Source organism: Channa argus, chromosome 15 (genome assembly GCF_033026475.1).
Source record: "Channa argus isolate prfri chromosome 15, Channa argus male v1.0, whole genome shotgun sequence".
Taxonomy (NCBI): domain Eukaryota; kingdom Metazoa; phylum Chordata; class Actinopteri; order Anabantiformes; family Channidae; genus Channa; species Channa argus.
In genome coordinates, this window is record NC_090211.1 from 20539547 (window position 1) to 20563717 (window position 24171).

General features: G+C 43.6%; 2 protein-coding genes across 3 annotated transcripts; both read left to right on the forward strand.

The window, feature by feature from the left end:
* The first annotated feature begins 261 nt into the window (after window positions 1-261).
* Window positions 262-3006, forward strand: nol12 (nucleolar protein 12). The gene is made up of 6 exons (XM_067477551.1): window positions 262-421; window positions 1223-1328; window positions 1408-1456; window positions 1637-1782; window positions 2130-2227; window positions 2544-3006. Exons 1-6 carry the CDS (start codon window positions 312-314, stop codon window positions 2737-2739), a joined length of 705 nt encoding a protein of 234 aa, XP_067333652.1. The 5' UTR covers window positions 262-311; the 3' UTR covers window positions 2740-3006.
* A 125-nt stretch (window positions 3007-3131) lies between these two features.
* LOC137100002 (TRIO and F-actin-binding protein-like) lies at window positions 3132-23745 on the forward strand. Of its 2 annotated transcripts, XM_067477543.1 has the most exons (19): window positions 3132-3635; window positions 4541-4841; window positions 5828-5970; window positions 6182-6360; window positions 6660-8757; window positions 9367-9481; window positions 9772-9837; window positions 15147-15203; window positions 15552-15620; window positions 15818-15907; window positions 16139-16248; window positions 17281-17719; window positions 18549-18783; window positions 19878-19989; window positions 20949-21108; window positions 21258-21356; window positions 22074-22160; window positions 22931-23129; window positions 23213-23745. In XM_067477543.1, exons 2-18 carry the CDS (start codon window positions 4596-4598, stop codon window positions 23090-23092), a joined length of 4467 nt encoding a protein of 1488 aa, XP_067333644.1. In that variant the 5' UTR covers window positions 3132-3635; window positions 4541-4595; the 3' UTR covers window positions 23093-23129; window positions 23213-23745. The 2 variants fall into 2 exon arrangements, with proteins under 2 accessions (XP_067333644.1, XP_067333646.1); XM_067477545.1 differs by lacking the exons at window positions 3132-3635; window positions 4541-4841; window positions 5828-5970; ... (2 more) ...; window positions 9367-9481; window positions 9772-9837 and adding an exon at window positions 10460-11210.
* Window positions 23746-24171: the final 426 nt, after the last annotated feature.

A 24171-nucleotide genomic window follows, 5' to 3' on the forward strand; every position in this document is an offset into this window, starting at 1 on the left:
GCAACGCAATTTCCCTAAAGTAGACCTGAACATTTTAGGTTTGTGCAAAAACCTTATTTATGACGCATCTGTGGATCTGGAGTAATTTTGGGTAAGTAGTTGCAGTTTAAATTTAGTATTACTTTGTGTACTTCTACCACCTCTGGCGACAGCAAAATAAATTCTAAACCAGCAAGTCATTTGTTTTCTGACTGTTTACGTTGAGCGGAAACTTTCAGACCATAGTGTTCGTGTCTCTAGTCGGACAGAGTTAAACGACGTGCCAATGTACTTATACGCCGGAAGTACTTGGGAGTAAACACACGTGCAACATGAAAAACTCTAAGAAGCATAACAATGTTTGTAAAAAGGCAAAAATAAAGCCAGGGTCGAAGAAGAGAGAAAATAAATGCATCGTAATGTTTGACGACAAAGACAGACAGTAAGTTTCTCGCCGATCACAGTGTTTAAACTCAGTGTAGCTGGCGAACAACATCAGCTTAGCAGTGAGTTGACTTTCACCGTGGATTTTTATTATTTTGAAAATGTATTCACGGTGTTTGCTATGCTTACAATACGTTTGTAGTGTGTCGTTTGTAGCTTGTTTTAGGACCAAACCAAATACGTGCTGGTGGTCAGTAACCCTTTATTATGAGACTGCAGTTTATAACGTATAACTACTTAAGCAGTTTAAGCAGTAACTATAATTATGCATGAATGACTCAGGACTAACAATCTGATGCATGTAATAATGGGAAATATATCATTAATGTCTGATCACAGTCAGTGCGAAGAATAGAATCTACAGAATCCACATGAGCTCGCTTGCTTTTGTTTTCAGCTTGAACTTAATCATATACCTACAGTATGTCCAGAGAATTGGCTCTTGTGCATGTATGCGTATATGCATGTGTGTCTCCAAATGACTCACTCACCTTTTCTTTAATAATTTTATCCGTTATACTTCAAGGCCAAAATTGAACTCCAAATTTCTAAACATGTATTTAATAAGCTGCCATTACAGTCAATTTCTTGTTTTGATTTTGAGTAACTAAATATACAGTGACACTTGAAAGTCTGTGAAACCTTGAGAGGTTTCTCAGTTTCTCCATAATTAGAACCTTATACATGATCAGCGTGACTGTGGGGGTTTTAATGTTGTGGATGGCTGGTGTATGCATCTAGTATGCTGTTAAGCTAAATCAAACCTAAGATGTTGAATGGCCTCTGCTGCCCCTGTCAGGGAATATCTCACTGGTTTCCACAAGCGAAAAGTGGAAAGGAGGAAAGCAGCAGTGGCAGAAATTCAAAAGAAAATCAGAGAAGAGCAGATACGAGTCCGGGAAGAGGTGAGTTTTTAAAGTCAAAGAGCATAGAGCTGTGTTAGCTTGTAACCACAGGCGGCACTGATGTTCTGTCTCATTATAGAGGCATAAGGAATACGTGAAGATGCTGAAGGAGAGGAAGGAAGCTCTGAGTGAGTCGATCTGTTTTATTTTACTAATCTTAGAACCAAGTGTAAATTTAATGAACATTAACTGTAGGTAACTATACTGTAAATATCAGATTGGACTTGGTATTAACCGATATGCCTACTGACACGTAGAATCTGTGGGTTGTTTTTTTGTTTTTTACCCTATTTGTTCCAATCTCTCAGATGAAGCTGAAGATGATCTGGAAGATTTGATAACCAGTACTACGGAGTCTGTACAGTACGATCACCCCAACCATACTGTCACCGTGACAACCATCAGTGATCTTGATCTCACAGGGGCTCACCTGCTCGGACCCTCAGCAGATCAGGTAAGCAGTTAATCTTCACAACATCTTAACTAGCCTTCTTGAATTTACAAAAAAATTATTACTGCTCATGGCTTAAAATAGTCACTGTGGTTGCATTTACAGTTTTCCCGTTTTCCTGTTTGCCTTTGGTAAATTTCTCCTGCAAAATGCTAATTTATCTGTCATTTAAATGCATAACCTAGTTTTCTTTTGCTTTTTACAGTTAAACATGTGTAGGACAAAAGACTCCAGAGAGAGAAAGTAGCAGAGTAGAGAGGCCTGATGTCTTAGTGCATTATAATAAACTGAGCTGAAAGAAATCACAAAACAAAAAAATGACATTAACACTGAGAATGTCTGCTTTCAAGACTGGCGGGGACATTGAGGATGAAGAAAAGGGGGAAAAAGAGGAGGAGAAAATAAATGCAATGCCAAGAAAAGCCGGGAATCCAATCACGAACAAAAAGTAAGTGGTTCATCATTCCAATCTCCACGTATTAGCATCAGTGAGCGTTACCTGTTTGTTACTGGGTTGTTGTCAGGAATCACTTTGCTCTGGTCACATGTGATAAACATCTGTCATTATTTTTGACATTTTATAAGCTGAACGTTAGATCAAGCAGTCGGGTGATGAATGCGTGCAAAGAATGATTGATGCTAAACGTGCGCAGCCCCCACAAACGCACTGCAGGCTGGATTCAGATGTTTTTGTCTGCCTGTCATCCTCCACCTCCTCTCACCCCAGCTGTATTTTTCTGTCTCCGTCTTCCCCGCTGCTGCAGGATCCGCTCCCTCACGGCGGCGCTCAGCACTTGCACCAGCAAGAGGAAGAGGAAAGGGAAGCAGGAAGGACGAGGAGGACGAGGCCGTAACACAGACAGGAGAGCCGGTGTCACGGAGAATAAAAAAAAATCGGGGAGGACCAGCAAGTGGCAGAGGCGTCGACAGACTGGGAAGAAGGTGCACTGTCAGGACTGAAAACAAGAGTGCGGGGTTCAAACTGTGAACAGAGTCAGCTTGTGTCACGGCGTGCTCGTGTGTTTGAGCAGGACTCGTGCGTTCCGAAGTGCCAGTGGACGCTCACAATCGGCTCCGTGTTGGACAACAACGTTCCCAAAATGCCTTGTGCTCACATTTGTACATTTGTCCAGAGCAAAACGACTTTTGTAATGTTTTCCACTTGCAACCTGTGCTGTATTTACACGAGTTTCAATTAAATGAGAGGTTAACCTTGCTATTAAGTCACTTTTGGTTTTGTCAGTGTGCTTTGTGCTGGAACTCTGTCCCTGTGTGGTCTATTGTTTAATAGGAAACCTGATGCTGTAGTCAACATCCTCTGCAGAACATCAGGAAATCAACTCTTAGCTCTGTGTTTCCTCATAGCTCAGTGTTACCTGTCTAAAGCAGGACCAACCAGTTTCCCTCAGAGCATCTTGCTTGTTGTTAAACAGCGCAGCGGCTGGTTTTAATGTATGTCAAACCCTCCACCACCACCACCACCTCGCTGGTGTTAATTTATTTACGTTAACCTGAGCCAGCGTGTGCCAGCTGTCACCGGCATCAGCGTTGCATTTCGCTTTCTAAAGCCCATGATATTTAATACAGCCGCTCAATAGAGGAAGCAGCCGGCCACAGGCGCCATGTTGTCTCCAAGCGTGTGTGTACGCTTCAGGGTCCGTGCTGGGTTAACTCAGAGCCACCATGGCCGTCACAGATGCTGCGGTTTCAGTCATTGTTGCCGCAGCCAATCAGGTTGGTCAGAGGTTGGCAGCTCCAGAGCATGAGGAAGAAGAGGCATGTGCCCGATGGGGGTCTGATGGGCAGATTATCCTCAGACTCCACATACAGAACTGTCCACAGGAGCTTCTCAGCAGGTAACAAAGCATCAGGACATTGTGTTTTTACTGTCTTGAGAGGAGCCTGTACTTTCTCTTTTATTGGAGGCAGTGGTGCGTGTAGAAGCTGTTAAACTGCACTGTCTGTGTCTCTGGCTTGGTTGTGCGGCTGCTCTGTACCACTCTGTCTCTCTGTGTCTGTGGGTTTAGGTCCACTGTCCTTTGTGATCAGTCGTCACCTACAGTTTGCCACTTTTTAGTCACGGAGCCCCCAGACCCAAAGAGAAGAGAATTAGTAACGAGACCAACAGCACAACTGGAGTGTGTGCTTGTCTTTGTACAACTGTCATTTTTTATTTTTTTGTTTTTGTTTCGTTTCATCACTTTGTGTTAATTTAGTTATTTTCTCATTGGCTTGTCGTCATTTTGTGCAGGATTTTGGTTATTTGTCTCTCATCTCTATTCATACTCTGTCCATTTTGTTTTTTTTTTTGTTTTTTTTTAGTATTTTTGGTCATTAAATGTCACTTTTTGTTTGTCTTGTTTGCTTTTATGATCAGTAATCTTTCATCTATTTTTACCTTTTTGTGTATAATTAGTCTCTTGATAATTGTCTCTTTTTAGGTCATGTCCCCTTTCGGTTTGGCTGTTTTCAGCCCTTCGAGGCTTCACTTTCTATCTTTTAACTGCACTTTGTGACCTTCAATAATAAACACATTGACGTCCGTGATGTTCTGTCAGACACGATCAGTAATTTAAACAGTTTTAAGTGTTAACTCTGCAGCGTCACACTCGGACTCAATCGTAAAAACATGGGGGTTTTTTTCTCCTGCTCGATTGTGAGAACTGCACATGTCTGCAACAGCACCTGTCACTGCTTTACTTTTAAAGTGATTGATTTGTGCGAGACACATTTTACAGTCTATTTCCATGTTGTTTTATAGTTTCCCATTTTCTGTGAGGTGCAATGAGAAGGCAGGTTCCCCCTCCTGAGCCACCATGCCTCACTCTGTTGATGAGCCCATCTGCCCCAAGTTCCAGCCTAACATCTTTGACCCCTCCCGCTGCCACGACTGCCTACGCCAGAGGCATCTGCACGCCGGTGCGGGGGGGAGCACTGAAGTAGCACCGCAGCAGAAATCCACAGCAGACGCTGGAACCGGGGCTTTACCGGGGTCCAGACCTGGGATAACCTTGTTAACGCCTATCCTGTCTCAGGCAGAGGAGAGAGACACCAGCAGCAAGGTAAGAAAGATGAGAAGCCAGGAAGGAGGAAGAGGGAGGGACAGGACAGGTGGGAAACTAAGAGTACGGCATGTGTTGAGTGATGGGATTAACTGGACCTGAGCGTTAGCAGTCACAGGTGAACTTATTAGGTTAGATGCTAAGTCAGGGAAACACAACAGCTATTTATTTATCCTGCAGCTCAAACATACGTTCAATTAAACATAATGCACTTAGGCATCACACTTTTCTAGTCAGCATTAGAAAAGGAAGAGAAAAGAAACCAGGAAGCTAGTTTAACACAGTCCATGTGTTAAACACCGTGAGATCATGCGTGAGACTTTGTGGCTTGTGAGAAAACTATCTAAAGGTCAGAGACAGGGAGGTAATGAGGAGGAGGACGACGGGAGCAGTGGATCTTATTATTAATTAATGCAGCTGGATCACTTACTGTCTCCTTGGTAATAATGAAATGTTAGACAAAGTAAATGAAGGACGGGCCCGTTGGATTCACTATTAAAACTCTTATTCATATGCTACTATTACATAACTTGTGTAGTCACAGTACAGTTTTCCATAGTGGATTGTGGTTTGTTTCACTGTCATAACCTACTGCTGATTTCCAAGAAGATGTAGACATCAGAGACCATTTTGGACATGAAAGTTTGTGATTCTTTGTAAGACTATTTCGAGTGACTCGCTTATGGCAAGAAAAAAGTGGGATAAAATATTAATGAGGAAAGCCACAAGTCAGGTCGAGTTACAGAGGTGTAACCCTAATCGAAGGGCGGACTGCACATGAGTGTGTGTCAGAGTGGAGACAGGGGACAGACTGGGTTCAGCTAAGACGGGCTCAGACAGACAGACCTAGGATTTGAGTTTAAAGCCACAAAGTGTGTGTTTTTGCTTCATCTTTACGTGGACGTGCCGTTTCCTTTGTGGCTTGGGGAAAGATGCAGCTGGCTGTGATGTTGTGATTGGCCTGTTTTGTCCCGTCATCCCGCCAGGAGGATTCTGACGGCCTGTCGTTGGTGAGCAGCCACTGTGGTGTGAGTAGCCTTCTGGGCTATGGGGAAGACTCGTTGTGCATCCTGAGCCCTGACTGCGACCTCTTCATCTGCGACGGTGACGACGACGACGACACAGACAGGTGAGGATCCTGTGCAGTAATATCACGTATGGGAGCTGGAAAGTTGCACTCCAGAGGTTTAGTGAGCTGTGTTGTAGTACAAGTACTGTGTAATCCTGTGATTGTTTTAAAATGGCTTAGTTTTACGTTCTCTTTTGTCTCTTACCTTTCCTCCCTCTCCCGCCTGTCCATCTCCACTCGTCACTCTTCTTACGTCTCCTCTTCCACGTAGCTGTCGTGACCACCAAGAGTTCAGCGGTTCCGTCAGCGCAGAGGACGAATACCTGCCGAATAACCGTCATCGCTCCACCGCAGTCGGCATGACGCGCCTCGACCCTCCGCCCCACCGCCCAAACCCTCGCACCTGGATGGACGACAATCGGAGCAGAGACGGCTTTAGTAGGCAATCAGGTACAAGAAAGCCGACCTTGTCGTGGGTATATTTGTTGGTTTGAGCTGTAAGGTGATAGAGAAACACACCAGCATCAGTTCAACTCTTATTTGAACGTAGGCCTTCAGTGAACCTATGACGAACTGCACTTGACCGATCCATATCTAGTTACTGCCAAAGGTGTTCTTTACTGATGTCAGGCATCCCTGAGCAATTATCAGTAATACAATATACTGTAGCTTAGTTTGTGTCAGGAAAACCCATGGTACTTGAACTCTGATGCATGCATCTCGTGTTTCTGTTATTTCCCACCTTCCAGGGTTAAAAGGAGACAGAGAGAAGCGAGAAAGTGGCTACTTCTCCCTGGGGAGGGCAGCAGGTGCCCGGTCCCATCGTGACAACAGTCCGCCCGTTCCATACCGTCATTTTGAGAGAGGACATCCCATCTTCAGCAACAGAAGCGTTGAGCCCAAGGACGCCATCCCTTTCAGGAACCCTAATCTTGGCATGGCCTCTGAAAGGCAGGTACCAGATAATCTACTTGGGGACCTACCTGTGGAGGTCCCTCCTCCTGACCCCTATGAAATCGCAGTTGAGGTTGAGGCGCAAGTTGGCCCGCGTTCTCCAAGTCCTACTCCTTTTAAGATAGCAGAGTCACTTGCCTCAACTGGCCGAAAAGGTTTTAGCAGTTCGTACAGCAGAGGAAACTCTTCTTCTCAGGTCTCTGTCCATCAACACTCAGGACGTTTTGATCCTTCAAGGCAAGGCAAGGCTCTGCAATCTCGCCCGTCGTCTCCCTCACACGGAAACTTACCATTTAGACGCAGTGAGTCCACAGTTTCCCTCAGCAGGCATAACTTGGAGGGTGGAGGCTGGTCTCAAGAGACGGGGCCCAGACCCAGAACCTCCTTTCAAGGCGCACATGCCAGACAAGCCGAGTCAGGAACTCTGCCCAGCAACTTCAAATCGTTTGCTAGTTCAGTCAAATCCCAATCTAGCACGATTTCCGACTTTAGGAGTGCCCTGAGGAAAACAGGAGCCAGCAGATCTTTGAACGCTCGGGATCATGACAGTAGAAGCTCATCTCCCTCAAGGAGAGGCTATAACCCTCCGGGCCAAACGGGCCTTGGCAAAACTGAATTCTCGAGCAGCTTGTCTCATGGGTCTGGGCGTGACAGTCGTACGTCCTCTCCGTCTAGAAGAACTTCTGACCGTCTGCGTGACAGTTCCTCACCGCCAAGGAGAAATTTCAGTTTGTCCAGCCAATCCCTCCTCCGTAAATCTGAATCGGTTTCATCCCTGAACGGACGTAGTCACCATGGACGCTGTGGCTCCCCCATAAGAGAAGGCTATGATATTGAAAGCCAGGCTCTGCTGCGGAATTCAACCTCAAGGAATGGACTGGATGATCAAGGATACAAACATGAAAGCCCCATCATGTCTCCACCAAAACAAAGTTATGACGCACCAAATCGATCCATTCTTCGCAAGACCGCATCAAGCCCTGTTGGTAGCAGTCAAGGCCGTGACAGCCGTAGTTCCTCCCCTGGCAGGAGAGGCTACGAAAAACCAAGTCAGTATCAAGTCAGGAAAACAGACACCAGTGGTTCATTTAACAGCCGTAGTTTTCAAAATCGTAACTTATCCCCTACGAGGAGAAACTACGAAGGTCCTTCTCAGTCTCCACTGCGCAAGTCTGAAGTAAACAGTTCTATCAGAAGTCATGACAGTGTGTTGCCTACGAGAAAAAGCTATGATGCTCCTGACCAGCGCTCACAGAGGAAAACCGAAGCCAGAAGCTCCGTAAACAGCAGGAATTCCAACAGCCAAAACTCTCCACCTTATAGAAAAGGAAACCGCAGCCCACCAGGCTGCTCACTTCTGAGAAAGGACACTAGTGGAGACTCTGCCCGTTACTCTCAGATTAAAAATGCCAATAATAACTCAGCAATTGACTCCAAACACTCGCCACGTTCCTGGCGGGAATCAGCTCACTCCCGCCGCAGCTCTTCGCTGTCTCGAGGTGCTGCCCCCACTAGACAGTACACAAATGGAAGCAGAACACCCGGCTCAGAAACACCCAGAAGCCCCAGCAGCATGAGACACGGGGTTGGTAGACACGTCAGTGATGATCACTACCCCTCTCCTAGTGAAAAGAGGCCTTCCCACCGTGCACAGAGCCCTTCTTATTTACCTCAGGTACAAATGGGGAAGCATACGTCCTCCCAGAGCTCCATGGAGTCCACAGAGTCAGGACAGCTGTCAGTGGGGTCCGCAGGACGAAACAGGGAGGAGTACGCCCTCATGGCAGACCTGCCAAAGGTCAAAATAATCCATCAGATGGAGGTACCGGGCCACACTGTGCGGCCTCAGAACCAGCAGTCCTCTCGGAGACAAGAACTCTTTAAACCAGCCAGGTTGGCAAAGTTTTGAATTCTGTTCATGTTGGTTAGGACAAAGTATTTTACTCTGGAATCTGGAAGATTCAAGTAAAAATAATTTAAACTAATGAAGTATTTAAATGAAATTATTAAAAAGATACTATTTAGTGGTGGAAGTAATTCTCAGACTTTTTACTTAAATAAAATCATTTTTACTGCAGTGTAGAAATCCTGTATTATCTTGTGTTTTTCTATTTTTAAAGTACTTAATGAGCAGAATGGCCTGTTTCCTAATCATATATACAAGACTATTATATTACTGAGTTATATCCATCGATGCATTAATGCTGAATCTGTTCAACGTGGAACTTTTAAGCACCTTATGTACTGTCAGGTGGTGTAAATACCTCGTTGTTTATTAGTTAATTTTTAAGAATCCACAGCTGCAAAGTAACTAAAGTTATGAATGTAGTGTGGTAAAAAAAAAGAACAGCATTTCCCATGAAATTGTAGTGGAATAAAAGTACGACTAAATAGAAATACTCAAGTCAGTGTAGCTCATGAACTCTAGATGACTTGCACACCATCGGTTTGGACCCATCTGTCCAAATGCCACTGCCTGATGACCTGTTTGCACTGTTGCAGCCACTCCCTGAGCAAACAACCCAGAGAGTGGGACGATACGGTGGACACTGAACGGGAGTGGCACTATGGTGGCGGTGGGTACCTGTCCCGAGCTCACTCCTCCACATCACTGCAGGTAGGCCGGCATTTGATGGAGCTGTTCAAATCCATGTTTTAGTGCAGCAGCCTTGACATTTCAGGCGACACGTTTCAGTATGTGCACTGCATTAAGCGCCTTTCCCTCCTTGCACAATATAATCCCCATTGCTGTGAACCTGTGGCTGGTGCGCTGTGGTTTCCCTCTGCCTAATATGTTAATGCCTAACCACATCTTCCACATTCCTATACCGGATTTGAACACGAGTGTGGAGGTTTCTATATTTGCTCACTGATTAATGATAATAACAACAAGCCCATCCTTTATAGAGGTCTGGAAGTCCGACAGCAGACGAGGGAAGTTCTTGGAATCGCCACAGATCAGAGCAAATGCAGGTATGTGGTGCAGTGAGTCTCGTACTATATGAATGTATTTACTCAAATACTGGACTTGGGTAGAACTTTAGGGCCTCGAAAAATACCTGCTGTTGTCCACACACGTCTAAAATTAATTTTAGAGCATGCACAGAGTACTGCAACTTGGGTAAGCAATTTAAAGGTGTACTTCCACCTGCGGTGAGGAACTCTCCCCAGAATTACTCCTTGAAGTCCTTTACTTGACTTCTGAACGTCCCTGTGTGTCCTATGGAGACACGGGTGAACATAGCATGTTGTTATGGACATCATAATCCTGCAGCAGATGTCATTAAATGCTAGTTTGTTGCAGTTTCTTTCCGTTACACATTTACCAGCCACACTTGCAGCTTGTGCAGCCTTCACACAGATCCTGTCTTTAATTGTGCAGTGGTTGACACACTTGGCACCATCGGCCGCTGCTACGTCTATATGTAGGTGTTTTGAACAGCTTGTCGTTATGTGTCTATACACTTCACCTACACCCTGCAGGCATTTCATAAGACCGACCTGAGCTTTGTCAGTTATGGTCTGCTGGGACATGTGTTGAAATTCCTGAACTGAAACCAATAGCTACCAAGGGAGGATTTTGGAGGCGGTGTCACTTGGTTTGCAAGGACAAATGCATTCAATGAAGAAATTGATGCGAGTGATTGTGTCCTGTACGTGTGTAAAGACCTGGATTCCAAACCTTTTTTCGTGCCATGATTCTCCAAGTGATTTGAAAGTTTCGGTCCCAGGAAGAAGGAAGGAGTGACACCTCACTGTGGACACTGTTTGGATGCGTTTTGCTACTTAAAAACCCGCTTTAGGGGTAATTAATCTCATGTGGCGGTGGACCCTAATTAATCCCTCGAAACCCTCTCCCGAGTCCTTGGACCCAGGTTTTAGCGCCAGCACCATGTGGGTATTGTGTTAAACGATCTTCGTGGATCCGCCCAGGAAGTGGCGGAGAAGTAGCGAGCGAGCAAAGACACGACACAAGTAACTGTTAGCTTCTCACAACTTGTCAAAAAAAAGTTGACAAACCGTAACTTTGAAACGCCAACAGGTTTATCCACAATTAGCCAGATGGACGCAGTTTCCCCTTAAATGTGGATGGTGAATGTGCTGTGGACCGTGGCGGTTCGCTTGATTAAATTAACATGGGTATGAATGGCGGGGGCATTTCTACCTTCGCGTGACGCCAGACCTCTGCGAGAAAGTTAGCGTTTCTGAAACCGAGACCTTTAGCTTCAGCTGGGAGGCAAAGTTGAGAGCAGGCAGGGTTCTGTGTGCATGAGGTAACCGTGTTTGTCTCTTTTCGTTTTTTTGTTTTTGCTTTACTGGACTCTCTGGACCCTGCGATCATGACGGTAAGTACAGTTGCACGTTGAACGCAGTCTTCTTTCTGCTGTCACTTACTACTTCCTAAAAGTATCGTTTTTCAAATGAAGTCTGGCACATGAGCTAACAGTCACGTATCTCACTTTAGTTTTTTACTTACTAAGTTCTGTATGTAAACTTGCTAAATAGGAGCCTAGTAGTTTTTAATAGATTCTTGTAAACGTTTGAAGGTTCGAGGGTTGTGTACGTTAAATACTCGTTAAAAGTATTTTTTTTTGTTGTGCTAAATCTTTTCTGTTCTTGTGTCAGGTCCTTAAAGCAGGGTTCTGGTTTCAGGTGTGGTGCAGTTTCATCTGTTTACTTTGTTTTTAAGTAGCAGGAAGTGACTGTAGACAGCGGCTCGCGCTGATGCCAGTTTATTAGGTACAGCACGTTGGACCCACTTAAATGGACTATAGCGTTATTGCAGCGAATCTATGTTCGTGATGGCGATAATGTTCAGTTTGTGATCAAACCGAACATCATCTGTCCGTGAGATTTGGATTCAGTTGTCTCCTCGTTTTGGAGCCTGTCAGGTGGTTCTGTTATTTTGCATATCAATTAAGGGGGTAAGTAATGCATCGGCTGTAACTGCGTGTACCTAATAATCTGACACACTCGTTTATGAGTCGGTTGTTGGAGCAGACCCTGCAAAATTCCAATGCCTCTCTAAAGCATTATTATTAATAACCCTGTTGGCATTGTTCACAGAGGTAATTGGTGTAACTAAAGAAACGGGGGAGAGACACATGATGTCCTCCAGCTGACGGGGACAAATTACAGACCTCTATAGTGATTTGAGTTAGAATGAGTGGACATTGTGTTTGACCTTCTTCCTCCCGTCTGTGACTTTTTGGAGCAAGGTCATTGATTTGGGAGCCACAAGCCCTGTTAGGGTTTTACATAACAGATGCTGCCCCCCCAGCCCGCGTTTATGACCCTGCTTATGGGCATGTATTGACTCAGTAACATTAATTTATGATGAGGTTTGCTGCAGCACCAAAAAGTCTTTCCATTTACCCGCATGCACACACACACACACAAACACACACATTTGTTAAGGGGAAAAAAGACAGAAAGCCTGGATGATTCATCAGTTTAAACTCTGTTATCTTACAAAATGCAGCTGGTGGCCTCTTTAAAGACAGGAGAAAAAAAAGAAAATCCCTATTGTGTTTACAGTCCACACCTCATGATCCGGCCATTTGTTGATGTTAGCATAGGTATGTGTCCAGTAATAATTTAACAACTTCAAGTGTTGTGAAACATTGGCCCATTACTTATTAATGATGAAAGGGACTTTATATTGAACATGAGGCTTGAAAAAAAAAAATTCCAATATCTCATTCGCACTAATTAGATTCCTTTAAGTGGCTTTTCGCCTGTCATAAGACCATAAAATAGGCGACATTAAAGAAGATCTGTGGCATAGATGTGCTGGCTCATACTGACAAATAATGGGTGGTACTGTGGTTTACAAGGAGACTACTGAAGCCAGGAAGACAGTATACATACTGAAAGGTGGTGGTTAGACATGACAGATGAGAGAGAGAAATTATTTTTAGGAACTAAGAGTAAGCAGAACAAAATGATGCACGAAGTGGATAAAATAAGCAAAAGAAAGGAAAGCGTAATAGGAAAGAGACGCGAGTGGGAGATATGATGACGAATACCAAAGGAGATTTTCAAGCGAGGAATGTACTGTACATGCTTGTGAAAAAGAGATAAGCAAAGGCAGGAATGTATGGTGGAAAGAATTGTCTAATCTTAATCTGGGATCACCACATCTCGAGTGCATGTTTTCCTCCTCCTGTCATCATGTCAAAAGCAAAATCACGCATGTTCATGGAAACGGCGTAGAGAGTGTTGAGTAGCACAAATATGTGTTGGTGTCTCTTCTACTACACCAAAAGATGTCTGCAAGTTGTGTTCACAGTGTTGTTTCCTGCTTTTACTGATGTAACGCTGCTTGAATTCTACATTTGTCTTGGCTTGTGCTCGTTCTTGGCACAAAAAGATAAAAACTTTTTTTTTTTTTCTATTTTATTTCAAAATCAACAGCCCTAAATCCATTGAGGTGACTTGTTACAGTTTACCTGATGTTTTATTGTAGTAAACCACACGTTGAGTTTTATACTAACTTTAGATCACGTTAATTATATATTTGTCTATAGTTCTAGTAAAGGACTCAAATCATGAAATAGAAGCACCAGTGCACATTGAAGAAGGCAGAGACAAATCATTTGTGCCGACTTTTCATTTTGAAATCAGTACAAGAAAAGGTCCTGAGCATCTGGGTGTGCAAACACTTTGCCTTTCTGTGTATGGATTTCTGTTGCATGCACCCCAGACCCCCGCCCTCACCCTCACCCCATTGAGCACACTTTCTTGTTTTTTTTTTACCTCCTCATCCTTAACAGGCCTTTTTGCTTCCTGTCATTTTTCACACTTCATACGCATCTTTCTTTGCAGCCTTTGCCCCCTTTTTATCATCTGACATGCTATGAAGTGCAATGGAGAAGCACAGTTTGTTGATAGATACTTTTTTTTTTTTACAACATTAACTTTTGTTAATGACAATCCGCAGTAGTGTTGTGTTAGCACAACACTACTGCGTCTACTGGGCGGGTCAGTGTCTTGCCAAATGACACTTCGGCATGTGGTCGGGAAGAGCACGGCACGACCCTCTGACACTACGGTCGGCAGGTGGCAACTCCACCCACTGAGCCGCTGCCGCCCACATTTGATTTAACCGAGTATAATCAACAAAATAACCATTTGGAAGCTTAAATATGCCAAGAGACAAGCAAAACCGAACAAATAGTTTACTTTCCCTATGGAAGTTATAGCAGGTGACACGTGAAAGTTTTCTTCCCAAATCTGGAAACAGACAGTAACTTGTCACTCATGGACTCATTCACCTTCCTGTGTTCTAGCTTATGTGTTGTCTTCCTGCACGAGTTTTGGGCTGTTTTTAGGCTGGAGAGTGAAGCACCTGTCATCAGCTGTCATGCAGAGGGCTGTAACCTTTCCCCAACACTCTCCGTGCACTTAGCAGTTTCCATTTTCCTTTCAGTCTTGACTAATTACCCCGTCCCTGCAGAAGAGAAACACCCCCACACCATGATGTTGCCACCACTTTGCTTCACAGCAGCTGAAAAGCGTGGTGTGTTCCAAAACGTCAAAAACATCAAGCGGGTCTTGTCGGGACCGAGTAGCAACTAGACCAGAGACCTTCTTGCCACCCTACCATCCACACTGGAGCAAGAAGCTTCAGGTTATTCTGAAGTAACCAAAACGCCTGCTGCTGATATGTGATGGGGGCCAGTTAGTCTGCTGTTTGATTAGGAACACGATTGTTTCCTTCTGGGTGCGACGTGACAAAAGGGAAGAGTTTCGACAGTTTGATGATTTTCTATATGTGTTATAAGCCGTATGATCTAAGATTATATTAGGAAGATGAGTTGTGTAAATTCAGTTTGCTAAGAGATTAGAGAAGTCTTAGCTTTTTCTTTTTTTTTAACCACAAATATGCCAAACACACTGCACAGAGAGAAAAGTCAGCCAGTACTGATAAACTGAACAAGTGGTAGATGTTCAAATCGAGACTATAGAAAGTTAGTTTTCCTTGTGGCAAAATTTATTAGCAATATTGCCATTCGACTATTCAAGCCTCAGCCTTTATTATTTGCTGCATGCAGAGTGTTTTTTTTTTTCTTTCTTCTTGCACTTCCTGTTCACTTTCTGTTTCTTCTTCTCTCCGCTGAGTCCTTTCAGATCTGCTTTTGATTGATTGGCTTTTACCAAACAATGACCTCGCTTTTGCGCAGACAAGAGCGTGTCCTCCATTCAAGTTTAGTGAGATTTTTGTCCAATGTTTAAATGAAGGTGAGTAAGAATGACATTGTGGACTCTTTACCTTGCAGCCCGACCTCCTGAACTTCAAAAAGGGATGGATGTCGAAACTGGACGAGAGCGGAGAGGTAAAGTACAGTGAAGCCATACTCACAAGTCCCCCCTCCCCTCTTTCCATCCTTCGGTCCTAATGAGAAAGGCTGCGTGTAAGGCGATAGCTGCAGAGTATCCTCGTTATCATAGTAATAGCTTGGTGCCTTGAGGCGCAACAGGTGTCTCCTCTCTTTGAATAATATGCTTGACTGCTTCTCACTTCGGCCTAACGTCACACGCGGGCGAAAAGGGGGATTTCTGCGTCACCGATGTGTTTCAGACATTCAGTAATGCTCAGTTTGGTTTTATATTTTCAGATTTGGTGCTTGTGTGTTTTTAGTTCTCAGTTCTGTGTTGGATTAACCTGTATCTCATGTGTTTAGTGGAAGAAGCATTGGTTTGTTCTGACCGATGCTGGACTGAAGTACTACAGAGACTCGAGTGCAGAGGAGGTACGTTAATTATGCTTTTTATTTCTATTTGTTGCATACGTGAAATTCTTTATTAAATTTACTTGAGTTTTTATTGTTTTTTTTTTTTTGTTTTTTTTAATCCGGAAGAATCTTGGGTTTATCTATATTGGCTTTAAGAGGAACAAACCCAGCTTCTGTGCACGTTTTACATGTGTCTCCTTGCTTTTTTTACGCAGAAAGATGACATGGATGGAGAGATTGACCTGAAATCCTGTGTGAGAGTGTCTGAGTTTGATGTGGAGAAGAATTATGGGTTTCAGATAGAGGTAATAATCTCCATAACACAAACTCTGTACATGACTGATGTTCGTCTTTGTATTCATCCCATTTTGTTCTCCCTAATCACCCCCTCTCTTGGTGTCTCATTCATTTTCATGGTGTTTTGATATCACGACTCGCATGTCTGGTCCATATCTCCTCCTCTTTTGTTTCTCCTGTATTCTTTACATCACGTCGCAGTTCCGTCACCTCTTTGTGTTTCCTTTTTTGTTCTCCAGACTCGGGAAGCAGTTTTCACACTCTCTGCCATGACAGCTGGGATCAGGCGGAACTGGATAGAGGTTTTAAAGAAGTCTATCCGGCCTAGCAGCTCTCCGGACCTCACACAGTAAATATCAGTAGAATGACTATAACTATAAAAGTGTATGGTAAAAGGCTTTTAGGACTCCACCACCTACAAGTTGGATAGATTTAATCTTTAGCTCAGGCTAAAATTAAAAAGTCAATGCATATTCACACAGTCATGTCTTTACTGATAATGTGACTTAAAGGCTAAAGCTGCTGGTTCTTATAGTTTTCTTACTCCAGGGCATAAAACCAAGCCTCCTACTCTTATCCCGAGCCTGTGTGAACCAAAGAAAGAAATACCAACGGTGTTAATCTGTAGCATAGTTTAGACATAGTCTAATTTCAATAATGATCATATTGACCATGATTCATTCTGTTGTGATTGTGATTCATATTTTAAGCATACGTGAGCACCCCCATGAAGCAGGAGCTAGGATTTCAACACATGCACAGTTAGAGGGCAACTTCACCAATTTTCAACTTGCTCCCCATGGCTTAAGTTTAGGGTGTAAATATAAAATAATGCTTTTAAATGTCTCTCTGACTTCCCTATTTTGCTATATTTCTCTTCTTCTGGCTGAAAAATGCCTCCAGATGACATCACCCAGAGGAGCTTTACCTCATTAGTAGTTCAGATAATATCATCTGGGGGGAGCTCTGGTAAAGCAGGTTGATCAAGACCACAACCTCCATAGTGTGAGCAACGAGATGATGTCATCTCGATGATGTCAATCTGAACTAAAATTCCACCAAGTGATGTCATCTGGAGGCATCGAAAAGTGGTGAAGTTGCCCTTTAACTCGTTCTTACTTCAGATCTAGGGAGTTTTCTTTTTTTTTTTTTTTTTTTTTTTTTGTGACAACACTGGCTGCCTCAGGATTCTTGAATTGCAGTTTGAGAAGAGGCAACTCACATTCACCAGTAACTTTGCTGTTTTCTTCTTCAAATGTATTAGTTGGTGTTTCGATACACAGCATGTTGAAGCATGACCGAGCGAGTGAACATTGAGCTCATGATGCAGTGTTTCATTCGCCTTGATATCTAATGCATTTATTTGTTGAATCTTCACTAGATTACCTGACAACAGCGACAAGGAAAACTCGCATTCCCGCTTGCTGTCATCTACTCGTCGCCACTCATCACGCCATAGCGATGCTCAGACAGACATTCCAACTTCTGCCACTCCATCTCTACATAAGTTTGACTATGTTGAACTGTCTCCAGTTCCGACCTCATCCATCCCCCAGCCAGCCAGTCAGAGGGAAGCAGGAGAAGGGCAGGGAAAGCAGCATAGCCGTTGGCAGGAGGAGAAAAACCCAAGCAGCCATTGGGAGGCTTTGGTGTCAAGAAAAAGCACCACCATAGCATCGAACCAGCGGCTATGCATGGAGGAAGAAATCGAAAAAAAGTGGACTGAGTTTGAACGGCTGCCCCTAAAGGACATGACTTCTGTTCCACCAGTGGGGTCACAGCCTTCCAGCCAGTCAGCCTGTGAGGCGCTGCAGAGGGAGGTAGTGCGTGGAGATGATTTTCCAATTTGCAAATTACATAAAAAGCAAATTAACTCTTCATCTGTGTAGATGAAGTAAACCTTACCTGTTTCTGCCTTTTTAACCCCCGACTCACTGTTTTCTGACCAACCTCTTCTCTTCAGAAGTGTTTTCCATCTGAAATAATACAAAGTGAAGAATTTAAAAAAAAAATTGGTGACATTTTAAATTCAATGCTGTGGAAGATACGTCTGAAACTACTGTCTGCTGTGCGTTTGTGTGTTTTTGTGTTGTGCATCTTGGTTTGAATCTGTTTTTGTAGTCTGGCACTAAGGTTGTCTACATATGATTCGCAGGAGCTAAGCTGCACTGCTTGACTGGGCCACAAGCTCCTGCTAAATGCTGACATACAGTTAATTTATAAACTGTCAGAATCATTCGAAAGAGGCGGTTGTGTGCATTTATTAGTAACTAACACTGTATTAAAGGAGAAAGAAACCCAAAAAGCCTTCTGCTGAAATGTTCAGGCAGGTTTCATCAGGTCATCACTGGGGTAACGTAGGAGCATCGGAGTGGATGTGGCAATGTCTGTCTGTCTGATGATTCTGCCTGCAATTATATGTAGACCAGTTGTTTGCAGTGGGACACTAATACCGATTCACTTGTTTGGCTGAAGTGTTCAATTATTTTGTATTAGCTGAGGAAGTGGTAGCTCACAGATGGAAATCCAAGATGATCCTGTCACTGCCATCACTGGATGTTCTAACAGCATTTAAATGTTACATGAATCAGACTCTGTCCCCCCATTCCTGTCGCTCAGTGGGCTTTACCTCCCCGTTTCTCTTCTCAGGTGGCGTCACTGAGGCAGCAGCTGGAAGAACTAAAGCGTAGGGGAGGGAGAAGTGGAGGAGTTGTGCAGGGGGGCTGTGGCCCTGAGGCCCCCTGCGGCCGCAGCCTGTTAGCCATGGAGCGTGCTCACCGCCATGCGCTGGAGGAGCTGCAGAGGCAGCACGACCGCCGCATGAAGGAACTGGAGGCAGAGAAGGCCAGGCTGCTGCAGGAGGAGGCCCAGGACACAGCACGAGGTCAGCAGAGGGGTGGACGCACATCAGCAGCAAACTAAACGTCTCTTCTCGGTGCTCTATTATTAACTACGGTGCCCAAAGTTAATGCGTGCAAAAAACCAAACGCAACGTAACCTCACAAGGATAAGACCTAAAACAGAATGGAATACAAGGTACAGCTTAGTTATGAGTGAGTGAGAGCTGGCAAAGCTTCTAGCAAACTAGCTAAAAGTCCATAGCAGGTAAATGACCCCCTCCGCCACCAGAAACACAGCACGTTCTTCTAGCTGTTCACTCAACACATATTCTCACTCACTGTCTGCTGTGCACGAACAGGAACTAAATAGCTGGTTCGAAGCGAGAAGCCAGACCCTCCAGAAATGTACTCTGCATCGAAACACTGGAGTTTTCTTCAGCTCACCTACTGGGAGACCAGCAAATTTCACTGAATATGACAAAATGTGTCATGCATCATAACCGTGGACTGAAACCAAAATTATGACAACCTTCAGTCACTGAGAAGGGCGCGTGAACTCAAATGATCTAAACTTTATTAAGTATTGCAGTTTTTGTGAATACTTGATCGTTAAAAGTACTTAACCAGAAGCTGATATTAAAAAAGAAGAAACTTCAACAGCAAACACAATTTGGTAACAATTTTGAGACAAATTTACACAAGACGCAAAGTTCAAATCCTTGTAATGAATGTAAAAAGAAAAAAATACTTTGCAAATGCGCGAAAATATGTTCAGCTGATATCAGATCTCATTTGGCCCCTTTCAATTGCTCAGAGAATAAAGTAATAACGTTGCCCTAGTAAAGGACTTAAGTCTTACACTGGAGTTATGATGGTGCCAGACCACGAGGTGCTTTAAACACAATTTGTAACAACTATATCCGGGTATTAAATGCCTGTCAATCACATTCTTTAAGATTAAATGTAAATGTCTCTTCATTGCAGGATAAGGCTTTAAACATTTGTTGGTGTTCACACTGAGCACATTGATTTTGATCCTCAGAGCCTCTGAGCTCCCACAATCAGAAGAACCTTGATGTACTGTAATCAAAAGATTACGAACTGATTGTTTTAAGTGTGTGTGTGTGTGTGTTTTCAGTGATGGAAGCTTTGAAGAAGAAGCACAAAGAGGAGCTGGAGAGAGAAGTGGAGAAAGTCAAGAGGCTAAGCAGTGGGGCATTAGACCCCCACACTCTGCGGTCTCAACAACAGTATGTAACTTTAAGTCAGTTGTTTGTCAGCGTGGTAGAAATGTGCAGTAGTCACCCAGATAATTGTGGGCACAGGCGCCTTTCTGTTGGCGTGACGTAGAATCCATCAAGGAGCATTATTGACCCCTGTGGCAACATCCACAGCTATAAGCGTTTTTGTACAAGCGCCCTGTACGACTTTGAAGCCCTCTTGCATGAAGCTGAAGTCCTCAGTCAGTCCAGGGCGACACTGGTAGTTTCTGTGAAAAGCTCTGCTGTGCTTTTAAGTGGGAGCTGCTTCGCCACAAAAGGGTTTTGATTTGCAAACTTCACAACAATCCCTGCTCTTCATCCAAGTGAGGCCAATACCGCAGCGGCCACAGGGTCCTGTCAGGAACTTGAGGAATGCAGGACAATTTGGTCATGGATTAGTTTTCTTTTGTAAGCTTCACAAGGGCTTTGGACACAAGGCTGCCTCAGTGGCTGCTACTGGAACCTGCATTTAAGGGCTTAGCTGTGTTGCCCTCTCTGCAGGCTCCTTGCATGTTTTCCCTTATTTTTGCCATTATTGGTTGTGAGCTGAAAGAAAGTTTTCAACCACAATAGGAAATACTTTGCTCATGAAAACACAAAATACGCTCGGATACTTACTCAGCATGTTGTTGGTTAATGCAGCACATGCTATTTCTGAATGGGCATAAAAACGAAGTGAGCATTTACTTATGGAAGTACATCAAAACTGTTTATGTTACTGACATTTACTCCACTACAGTTCATAGTAAATGCAGATTCCCTAAGAGAAAGATTGAATCAACTCATCACTAACTCAGTCAGATTAATGCCCAGAGGAATCCCTGTCTTAGTTGTGTACTCGTACTTGAGTATTGGATGTGTGTACTTCTTCACACATCACACAGCTTTTTGCCATTTAATTCCGAACATCAACCCAGTTCTTTCGTGCTGTTCTTTCATCTCTGTAGGGCAGAAGTTCAGTCATTGCAGCGAGAGCTGGCTGGCTTGTCCGAACGCTACTCTCAGAAGTGTCTGGAGCTAAATCGAGCCGAGCAGAACAACGCCGAGAGAGAGAGGGAGATCAGCCGCAAGGAAAGAGATATGGAGCAGCTGAAGAAGGACAACCAGGTGAGTTATCAGCAGATTAATAAAACATCTCTGCAACAAGTGGACAAGCGATGTGTCTTTTCATAATACCAGTGATCGACTGTCTACATGGTTCTGCCAAACAACTCTCAACGTTCAAAGCCACAAAGACGAAATGTTTTCTTCTGCAGGAGTTAAAGACTCGCTTGTCGGAAGAGATCGGTCGTATGCGATCTGCCATTACAGATCCCGGCTCAGGGGACAGAGACGGGACGCCTTGTGAACTAGAGGTAACATCTGCCTTGTACTGTGTACTCAAAGGTAAAAGCGTATGAGGGTGGTCTACATCTGCCAGTCAAGCAACAACACAGGGACAAATCAGATCCCTGATTAGAAGAATTAGCAGCATAATAACACGAACAATTATTGTGCAGTAGTTAAAATATTTATCATAGCAACCAGAATCCGGGGAATTGTAATACGGGTAAAAGAAAATATCAAGTTTCTGTATTTACCGTGAGTAAGTCTGGATCGCACAGGGAAACCTGTGTGACCTCGGGGCATAGGTGAAGCAGTGCAGGGGCTTTGAAACTAAACTTCTACATGGTGACATATAAAATAATTCCTGCATCACAAATGTTCATGACTACACTTTCAGTCGCAGTGACTTTGGGTTTTGCTTAGCTTTTGCTGTCCAAGCAAGTGATGACGTGTCACCCATCATCTTGTGCTAATGCAGCATTTCATTTATACTTTGGTGTTGAAGTGTTCACTGAATAAGGGAAAAGCCATGATAAACAGTAATTAGTGAAAAGCCCGAGCTGTGTACTGCAGAAATGACAGACAATGACTGTGTTTATTGTAAATCAGTCCCAGCACAATTACTGTGCAGTTTTCATGGACACAAGTGCTAATTAAAATGCTTTAAAATAATAAAATGTGTTTGCTTGTTGTGGTCTGTGCATTGTATTGTTCTGGGCAGTAAAAGTGTGTTGTTTTCCTCCCAGGTTCTTCTCAGGGTGAAAGAAAATGAAATAGAATATTTACACAAGGAGATCAGCTGTCTACGAAACGAAGTGGAGTTTCTGAACACGGTACTGTGTGTGTGTGTGTGTGTGTGTGTGTGTTATCTTGAACACATTTAGTGGTTTCAGGAAGACTTTGGGTTTTTCTGGAATTTTAATTGTCCTCCATTCTACGTGCAGTAAACCATAAGGAAAACACGTTATCAGATTTGTTGGAAATTTCTTAATCCAAAAAATCTCTAATTGAAATAATTTGCCTGTACAGTTGCTGTACCACTCCAAAAATGCTCAGATTATTTTTAGGCATACACATAGTTAAAATATGTTTTGTTGAAGGTCCTATAGTTCCTCTAGTCCAATGAACTTTCTGTGGACCATCACAATGCAATTTTTGTGGTGAGGCACAGAACAGGACACTTGTCCCGGAGTTGCCAGTCTGACTAAACTCAGTAAGATCAAGAAAGTGACAAAGAACCTGATCAGATCTTTATGACAGAAGCCACGGCCTGTTTGGCGTCAAACAACATTTGAAGGACTCTGAGAGCACGAGGACAAGATTGTGTGTCTGATAACCACCAGGCACTGGGCAACACGGTTTCCCACATGATGACATGACAGAGTTCATGATGCAGCCTCTCTCTGCTAATGCTGTGCCTGCCCGCACTGATCGTTGTCGTGAAGTCATTACTGTTAAGATAATGATCTGTTTTCATTTGTTTAAAAAGTGCTGTGCTGTCAAATATGTAAATCAGCGCGGTTGTAATGTGCAATGCAACGTTGATTAGAAATGTAGTGGAGTAGAGAGAGATATGGGCTCTTAGATTTGCTTTGCTCCCCAGGAAAAGCGGCTGGCGTGTGAGCGACATGCAGAGGTGACGGAGGAGCTGAGCGGCATTAAGAGCCGAAGCGAACGAGAGATTCAGAGTCTAAAGGAGCACCTGAGGCTGGCCATGGCTGCTCTGCAGGAGGGGCAGAAACTGGGCAACAGCCTGGACCACTGAGAGCCTCCTGCTGGTACTTATGCTCTGACGGACACAGGTGCGTAAAGTCACATTCGAGCAGCCACTGTGTGTATTTGCTGCATTTTAAACATTGTTTCTGGGGTTTGTGTTGTTTCGCAGGGTGTGTCTGCACTGTGGTGACTGACTGAAAGATGGGTGCAGAGAAGATGGTTGTTCCAACTGTGTGGGGACCATGATGGTGCCTTAGTTTTCAATCATTCTGCCAATGAGCAGCATAGAGTAGCTAATAGCTGGTTTCGTTACACTGGGCCACACATGATATATATATATATATATATATACAACTGCACTTTTTGTATTTTAGCTTTTGCTTTTGTGAGTGCAAGCACGTATGAGTGAGCATTTGGTCTGAGAACTGGAATATTTGTCTAATGTTTTTAAAATGTAGATAGAGCTCATGCTGTATCAGCTGTTTGAAACTTCCCATTGTGCCTGAGGCAGCAGGCATCTGCACAGTTACAAACTACTGTCATCTCAGTTTTCTGATGTACAGCTTCTGAGTCATGTTTACTCTGTGAAAACGGCACGTTTCTCTAGAAATGGGAGTTTCTCACTTGCTGTAATTATTGTTTTTTTTACCTAGTAATATTTGTGCTTATGTTTTATTGTATTTGAGAGTATGACCTAGTTGGGGGAAAAAATATTGGGATTGTGGCAGGACAAGACAGCAAAAGATTCCCTGGCAGGCTGATTTCGAAGTTGATCTTTAATTGTACTGAAGCAAATTTAGGCCCAACTTTAAGGGGGGATTGTTGTAAAAGCTGTTGAATGAATGTTGTCCCACATCAGACTTTTTTTTTTTTTTTAAACCACATCTGAGAAGCAGGGACTGTCCAGCTTCTAGTCTCCCCTGATCATTACAACAAATGACAGGTGTTGCATCAATGAGCCAATTTTGTATTGACTGTATGTATTGTGATGATATGACTTATCTACCTGCCTTTTGAAACCATGTTCATATTTAATATACTTTAGAGCCTGTATCATCTTTGTAAATTATACACATTTTTTTTGCAATCAATTAAAAAAAAAAAAATGGTAAAGCGTCTGCTCTTTTG

Coding starts and splice junctions, on each gene's coding strand:
- nol12 (XM_067477551.1), top strand. CDS start 312: ATGAAAAACTCTAAGAAGCATAACAATGTTTGTAAAAAGGCAAAAATA. Junction 1,329..1,407: donor AGATACGAGTCCGGGAAGAG/GTGAGTTTTTAA, acceptor GTCTCATTATAG/AGGCATAAGGAATACGTGAA. Junction 1,783..2,129: donor TCGGACCCTCAGCAGATCAG/GTAAGCAGTTAA, acceptor TCTGCTTTCAAG/ACTGGCGGGGACATTGAGGA.
- LOC137100002 (XM_067477543.1), top strand. CDS start 4,596: ATGCCTCACTCTGTTGATGAGCCCATCTGCCCCAAGTTCCAGCCTAAC. Junction 4,842..5,827: donor AGAGAGACACCAGCAGCAAG/GTAAGAAAGATG, acceptor TCATCCCGCCAG/GAGGATTCTGACGGCCTGTC. Junction 17,720..18,548: donor GTGAGGCGCTGCAGAGGGAG/GTAGTGCGTGGA, acceptor TTCTCTTCTCAG/GTGGCGTCACTGAGGCAGCA.